Below are 8,491 nucleotides of genomic sequence, written 5' to 3'. Positions count from 1 at the left end.
AACTTCCGGAAATGTTGTGCAACAGGCTTATCAAAGAAACAAGTCGAACTTCAAGATTTTGACAACGGATCCTACCCAGACTGCTTCAGTGAGTGTAGTAAGCTACAGATCATTATTGTAACAACTTATTGGGATGATCTGGATCATCCAAGAATTCCCTGGAGTTAAGATCTTTGGGTCTACCGCCGTAACAAGCAAGATGTCGACGGTTTTTGACCCCGAAACATATCCGCATAGCTTCAGTGAGTATGATGGACTACTTTGCTGATGTTTAGGGATATTCTGGGACATCCAAGGACTCCCTGGAGTTAAGATCTGTGGGTCTACCGCCGTAACAAGCAAGAGGTCGACGGTTTTTTGACCCCGAAACATATCCGCATAGCTTCAGTGATTATTGTAGACTAGTTTGCTGATGTGTTGGGATGTTATGGGACATCCAAGGACTACCTGGAGTTAAGATCTGTTGGTCTACCACCGTAACAAGCCCGAGGTCGACGGTTTTTTGACCCCGGAACATATCCGCATAGCTTCAGTGGATACGGTAGACTAGTTTTCTGATGTTTTGAGATGTTCTGAGACATCTAAGAACTCCTTGGAGTTAATATCTGTGGGTCTACCGATGTAACAAACCAGAGGTCAACAGGTTTTGACCACGCAACACATCCGCATAGCTTCAGTGAGTATGGTAGACTACTTTTCTGATATGATGGGATGTTCTGGGACATTCAAGGACTTCCTGGAGTTAAGATCTGTGGGTCAACTGACGTAAAATGCAAGAGGTCGACGTATTTGACCTTGGGAAATATCCGCAGAGCTTCAGTGAGTATGATAGACTTCTTTGCTGTTATGTCCCGCTCCAGAAAGTCCTTTTTACAGCCGTAGACCCTCGTGTTATAACTCAATGGAGTTCTTGGATGACCCAAGACAGGCCAATACATTAGCAAAGTAGTCAACCGTACTCACTAAAGCTATGCGGGTCTGTCCCAAGGTCAAAAACCGTTGACCTCTTGCTTGATACGGCGGTAGACTCATAGATCTTAACCCCAGGGAGTCCTTGGATGTCGCAGAACATCCCAACACATCATCATAGTAGTCTACCATACTCACTGAAGCTATGCGGGTATGTCTCGTAGTCAATAACTATTGACCACTTGCTCGTTAAAGCGGTGAACCCATGGGTCTTAACTCCAGGGAGTCCTTGGATGTCCCAGAACATCCCAACACATCAGCAAACTAGTCTACCATACTCATTGAAGCTATGCGGATATGTTCCGGGGTCAAAAACCGTTGACTTCTTGCTTTTTACGGTAGTAGATTCACAGATCTTAACTCTAAAGAGTCCTTGGATGACCCAGGACATCCAAACACATCCCAACACCCCAGCAAACTAGTCTACCATACTCATTGAAGCTATGCGGATATGTTCCGGGGTCAAAAACCGTCGATTTCTTGCTTGTTACGGTGGTAGATTCACAGATCTTAACTCTAAAGAGTCCTTGGATGACCCAGGACATCCAAACACATCCCAACACCCCAGCAAAGTAGTCCACCATAATCACTGAAGCTATACAGGTATGTTACGGGTTCAAAAACCGTCGACCTCTTGCTTGTTACAGCGGTAGATTCACAGATCTTAACTCCAGGGAGTCCTTGGATGACCCAGGACATCCAAGCATATCCCAACACTCCAGCAAAGTAGTCCCCCATACTCACTGAAGCTATGCGGGTATGTTCCAAGTTCAAAAACCGTCGACCTCTTGCTTGTTACGGCGGTAGATTCAAAGATCTTAACTCCAGGTAGTCCTTGGATGACCCAGGACATCCAAGCATATCCCAACACTCCAGCAAAGTAGTCCACCATACTCACTGAAGCTATGCGGATATGTTACGGGTTCAAAAACCGTCGACTTCTTGCTCGTTACGGCGGTAGAGTCACAGATCTTAACTCTAGGGAGTCCTTGGATGACCCAGAACATCCAAACACATCCCAACACCCCTGCAAAGTAGTCTACCATACTCACTGAAGCTATGCGGGTATGTTCCGGGTTCAAAAACCGTCGACATCTTGCTTGTTACGGCGGTAGATTCACAGATCTTAACTCCAGGGAGTTCTTGGATGACCCAGGACATCCCAATAAGTTCTTACAATAATGCTCTGTAGCCTACCACACTGACTAAAGTAGTCTGGGTAGGATCCGTAGTCAATATCTTGAAGTTTCGACTTGTTTCTTTGGTAAACCTCTTGCTCAAAATTTCCGGAAGTTTCGGATGGACTAGAACATCCCAGATGTTCCAAAACTATGCTTACATGTTTTAATATCATAACTTAAAAACATACAATTCATACATTTTGAAAACTCTCCGAAAAATTACGAATTCTCAAAGATTCTTAATTTAAGTCATATTCTCGATTTAAGTCATGGACATTCTTCTTTTAAGTCATGACTTAAAAAAAGTTGCGTAAATCGAGAATCGTTTAAAAAAAGGTGACTTAAAAAAGGAATATGGTGTAATATCCAAATCGATTTTCCAGCACAGCATTATTTTAGCTCCTTTTGGGGTCCTAAACAACTCCCCAAAGTTTGGGAATGATTGGTTTAGTCCTCACTTTGCGTAAAGCGATTCAATTTTCCATACAAATTTGTATGGGAAAAACCTTTTTTTTTTGAATTTTGATATTTAAAAATCCAAGTTTCACGCTATACTAAAAGCGGATTCATATTCGGATGCTCCGGAATGTGCTCTACAACTTTCCCGAAGAGAGTATGGTGCTAACTTGCTCCTATAAAAAGATATAGCGTGTTCAAAACTCGTCTAAAACGTGTTTTTTGATCGAAAATCACGTTTTAGACGAGTTTTGAGGACGCTGTATCTTTTCATAGGAGCAAGCTAGCACCATACTCTCTTCGGGAAAGTTGTAGAGCACATTCCAGAGCATCCGAATATGAATCCGGTTTTGATATAGCGTGAAACGTGGATTTTTTAAATATCAAAATTCAAAATATTTTCCCATACAAATTTGTATGGAAAATTGCTTTGCGCAAAGTGAGGACTAAACCAATCGTTCCCAAACTTTGGGAGTTGTTAAGACCCTATAAGGAACCGAAAAGTTGATGCGCTAGCCAAATTTGGACAACTTTATTTATTTCCATACAACCATATTACACCCTCTTGCCCTAGGGGTCGGACAGAGTCGATGGTTTTATTATTCGTTAATCTATTGACGGCGGTTTTGATATTTTTGTTAATAGATCGACGAATAGTTGAGCTAGCGTTCCCACCGTGTATTATCAATCTCGGTTAAATTTGACATCTTATAAACATCATCACAACATCATTTTCAAAAAAGTTTGCGCAAAACGGAGTTTAACACGGTTCATATCCAGAATCGACGATTCCTTCGTATGACCCTTCTGCCTGAGCCGCCCGACTAGGAAAAACGGGGACGGGGACTTGGTGAAACCATCCGGAACGGTGTGGTGCCCGGGACGTTCACGGCAATGTCCACGAATGCCAAAACCCACTTTCTTGCTAGCTAGCTTTCAGATGATTTGTGTCCGTTTGCTCCTCTGAAAGAGGCCATCATTTGCCTTTGGAGCACAAGGTGTTTTTTCAGCATCTCAGGACTTTTGCTGTGGCTTCGGCGGAACCGTCTACAGCATGCCGGTTGCACAGGACTATACTGCCGTTCTACGCATAATTGTCCCATGTTCAAAAAAGTGCAACTGAGAAAAACGCGATTGAAATTTTTCGACCGATTTTTGTGTTTCTACGCATAATTGTCCCGTGGGTTCCTATTCGCCCTATGTGTCCCTAATCGCCCCAGTTAGCAGTTCATCACCCTTATTTGTGATTCTCTTGCTATACAACAGGTAAACAAGACATAATGCTTAGTAAAACTAATGATTCCGTGTAAGAAAATACTTGGTGGGACAATTATGCGTAGAAGTTTAACGATGGGACAAACAGACTTGGTGTTGTTTTTGATGAGTTTCCTAACAAAGTACTAGATTTTATTTGTTTTTCGAAAAGTAAACGTCAAACTAAACCTAAAAATGACAAAAGTCAGAATCGACCAAAAATGACATGGGACAATTATGCGTAGAACGGCAGTATAGGACGAAACGAAACCCTCCTCTCCCTTTTTCGGTGGTTTATCAATAAAAAGCGGAGACACAACTATATTTACAACAAAAAAAACAGCAAATTAAAGAATTATACAAAAAATTTAAAACAATGAGTTTGAATTCTTCGTCGGCATGTATCCCGCGAACCGTTTGCAGGTCTGGTTGAAAAAGTGCAGCAACTGGGACGAAATGGATTTAGCACCTCCGCGTTCCGCTTAAAACTTCCACACAAGTGCCGAAACAATGTAAATCGTGTTGTTGGTTCCCGGAATCTTCCGACCGCCGCCGCCCGTGGCTACGTTGGGATTGAATCTGGTACTGGCGATCGTACCGGATGCGCTTGAACGAGCAAAGCTCGCCGAGGTTGTTTAGAACCGGAAAAGAGTCTGAGGGAGGAAGTCGATTGGATTTTTTGATGTTAAACCATCCAGCTTACTAACCTCCTCAATTGCTCCAGTTCAACCCTTTCTCGCTCCTGTCCCTCTTCTTCAACAGCATTCGATCGGACCGAACCGAAATCAGCACGTCCAACTTCCACTGGCCTCCGCTCACTCGAACCCGCTCAAACACGTCCATCAGCTCGACTCCGCATCCGCATCCGGCAGTTGGTTGATCTGGTTCACCGTAACGAGACTATGTCCTATGATTTGGAACCGATTTGGGGGTGAAAGCAGGTCGTCACTTTCCATGTAGAACAGCGCCGAAACGGCGCCCAGGCCACTTTTTCATGGGTTCCGTTTGGTTTTCTGGAACGACGTCGTGACTGTAAACGAAACCGGTGAAATTCGTTTTGTTTTGATTTGAATATGACATTTCAACTCACCAAGGTTCCTATAGGCATGGTGGGATTTCGTTAATATATTGACGAAATGTCGATATACTGATCAATTATTTTGATGCGTTGATAATGTATTGACCGATCTGTCCGACCCCTAGCTATTGTCCCATGTTGCCCCACCCTGTGCACGCTAGTGATTGTATAGCTGTAAAAGTCGTACGCAAAAAGTTACAAGAAGATTTCAGACCTCAGGACCAATGCCAGTGCTCCAAATTTCAAACGCTAATATTTCGGTCCAGACGAATTTAAAATGCACCTATTATGCATTCGGTTCAAAATTTGTCGGAATTTTCTATCAAACTTCCTACAATCGCACAATTTTATGTCCAACATTGTTCCCTTCTCTCTGTTTTAACTGTTAAAACAATTCAGTTGGAATGCGTACAATTTTAAAGCCAAGTTGGCTTTAAGCAAACACATAATTTAATATCTAGTTATACCAGTGCTTTTACGTTTTATATGTTATAAAAGAAATGGCTCAATCCTAAGTCTCTGGCTTAAATAATTTTTCAATTTCTGCTTCTCCAAATTTGTCGACTGCAAATCGTGAAAAAGGTTTGATTCCGCCTATGAAGGCTCTGACTTAGCAGCTCTGCTGAAATTATTTTTAATCTTGTGCAATGTTTAAAAACAAATAATTAATTGAATAATTATGGATTTTTTTTAGAAGGTCCTATAAACCAAATTTTCATTTTTTTGCTTTCTGGGTGTTTTGAATACCCCTGACACAAGGCGGTTCTAAAAACACCCAAAAAGCAAAAATTGAAAATTTTGTTTATAGGACCTTTTCAAAAAAAATAATCTAGAATTATTGAATTCCAACCATATAACTTAAGGTAAAACGGGAAAGCAGCGCCATATTGATACCACCACTAGCATTTTTGGAAGCACCTTTAAAGAAAACACCGTAACTTAAACATGTTCTGTCTGTTGCAGACGCTAAATAGGTCGATAGCGAGCAACCTGTCGAGTTCAGACATTTATTTAAGTTGAACAAAAGTTGTCCAAGAACTGGCGTTCCGTCTAACCTTAAAGTAATATTTGCTAAAAAACCAACCCGGGTCCTTAGAGCGATCAAGCAGTTTTGCCACCCACAAAGTGCCCTGAAAGTCATGAAAAAAATATTCGTTTGAATTAAATGTTTTATTTACGTTCTCTGAAATGGATGACAGTTCAATACCTGTTCGCCAGATCAAGCGGTTGGAGTTCGAGTCGGCGAACGATCTGCATCAGCTGCTGAACGTCGTCCAAAGGAACCTTCGTGGCTTGTCCTCTTTGAAGCTTAACCTCGAACCCCTTTCCGATGCAATGCAAGTCCACGTTGTCGCTTCCTGTCTCGATGGTGACACGCACAAGGCTTTCGAGTCCCACGTGGTCGGCCAGAGTTCTATGAAGTGGAGTGAAATGGTTGACTTTCTGTTGAATCGCTGTCGCATTTATGAGAACCTGGAGCAAGAACGCAAGCAAACCCGTGTCCACCCGAAGCCAGTCGGAGCCAGGCTGCAACCGAAGGTGTTGGTGAGCGCCACCCGTGATGAGGAGAAGAGGAATTTCGGTTATTTCAACTGCACAGGTAGCCATTACATCAACGAGTGTCGCAGCTTCCTCGCTCTGCCTGTGAAGCAGCGGTTCCAGAGGGTCAAGGATTTGAAATTGTGCATCAACTGCTTCTCCAATCGCCACATTGTCGCCAATTGCAAGAGTGGTACCTGCAAGTCATGTGGCCAACGTCACAACACGCTTCTCCATTTCGACCCCAAGATGCCAGGTGAAGGAACGTCGTCGCAGTCTAGTGTATCGTCGGTTCGCCCTAGAGCAATCCACAACAAGCCCGAGCAAGATCGAGATCGCGTCGGTCTGTGTGCCCTGACTTCTCCAGACGCTACTCGTGAACAACCCGCGCCCGGACCTTGTCGACCCCGCTCTAGATTCGAAGAAGACGTCCGGACCAGTGGCGTCAGAGGATCGATCAGTTGAACCAAAGTCGTCCCCCAAGAAGGTTCATTGATCTCGACGAGCGGACAAGCACTGCTGCACACTGCGATCGTGTACGTTCAAGGATCAAACGGGAAGTGCAAGAGTGTCGTGCGGTCCTGGACTCGTGTGCAATGACTTCGTTCATGAAGACTGCGTGTGCCCAACGTCTGCGACTCAAAACGTTCCCTGCTAGTGTCTCGATTGTCGGATTCGGTGGAGCAGGCCATGGAATCACCGAAGCAGCTGTCGCTCACGTTTTCTCGAAACCGTCTGTAATCGAACACCAAGAAGTCGTTGTTGAGTTTCTCGTCGCTCCGTGCATCGTTAACCGGTTGCCTTTGCGCTCGTTCGACATCTCAAGCTGGATCATACCGGAGTGGATTGACCTCGCAGACCCTCACTTCAACCAACCGGAGAAGATCGACATCCTGTTTGGCATCGTCGAGTGGGATAAGATGATGTTGAGCCAGACCCATAAGCTCGGCGACGAGTTGCCTACGCTGCGACGAACGATCTTCGGATAGGTCGCAGGAGGTCCGGTGAACGAGGAGGTCAACTATCCTACACTGCAAGCTCTGCCGGTGACGAACGAACAGCTGGACGAACAACTGACCAAGTTCTGGGAAGTCGAAAGCTACAGCACGGAACGCTTCCTTTCCCCCGAAGAACAAGCTGCTGAGGATCAATTTGTGACCACCCACTGTCGAGACGAAAAAGGTCGTTACGTCGTCGCCTTGCCGTTCAAGGAGGAAGAGGTCAAGCTCGGAGACTCGGCACACATTGCTCATCGTCGTTTTTTTATGCTGGAAGCAAAGCTGACCAAGGACCAGAAACTGTACGACGACTACAGGAAGTTCATGCAAGAGTACATCGACCTGAGGCACATGGAAAGAGTTGGCACTTTCTCTCTCGCTGAACCACAAGAACTGCCCTACTACTTTTTGCCGCATCACGCCGTCGTCCGACCCGAAAGCAGTACCACCAAACTACGGGTTGTTTTTGATGCCTCGGCGAAATCCAGCAACGGACAGTCCCTGAACGACCAACTCTTGGACCCTCCTGATCGACAATCTGCTCAGTTTTCGAACGTACAAAGTCACAGTCACCTCGGACGTCGCAAAAATGTTCCGGCAAATCGATGTCCGGAAAGAAGATCATCGATTCCAGCAGATCCTGTGGCGAACCAGTCCCGACTAAGACATCGGCGTCTATCAACTGACGACAGTCACCTATGGCACCGCTTGCGCAACCCGGGCACTGCTGCAAACCTGTATCGACGAAGGAGCATTTCCCCCTCGCAGCGGTTTTTGGAGCCGAGATAGTCGAAGAAGCCCTCGAAATGCAGCGGCAGTTGGCCGGAATGCTCGGAAAGGCGGGATTCGAGTTGCACAAGTGGTGTTCTAACCGCAGCGAACTATTGGCCGGCATACCAGAGGACAAACTGGAGCAGAAAGTGCTTTTCACCGAAGAAGGCAAAACCAAGACCCTCGGGATTACCTGGCAACCAGATCTCGACGTCTTCTGTTTCGACATCCACTCGATTGCGTTT

The 8,491-nt window shown here is 45.0% G+C and overlaps 1 protein-coding gene across 1 annotated transcript; it reads left to right on the top strand.

Annotated features, from left to right (window-relative positions):
• Positions 1-7,073: 7,073 nt before the first annotated feature.
• On the top strand, positions 7,074-8,264 carry LOC119769711. The gene is made up of 2 exons (XM_038263167.1): positions 7,074-7,425; positions 7,474-8,264. Exons 1-2 carry the CDS (start codon positions 7,074-7,076, stop codon positions 8,262-8,264), a joined length of 1,143 nt encoding a protein of 380 aa, XP_038119095.1.
• Positions 8,265-8,491: the final 227 nt, after the last annotated feature.

The sequence above is a fragment of the Culex quinquefasciatus genome, chromosome 1 (genome assembly GCF_015732765.1).
Source record: "Culex quinquefasciatus strain JHB chromosome 1, VPISU_Cqui_1.0_pri_paternal, whole genome shotgun sequence".
In the NCBI taxonomy this organism is placed as follows: domain Eukaryota; kingdom Metazoa; phylum Arthropoda; class Insecta; order Diptera; family Culicidae; genus Culex; species Culex quinquefasciatus.
This window is presented reverse-complemented; position numbering and strand designations above follow the sequence as displayed.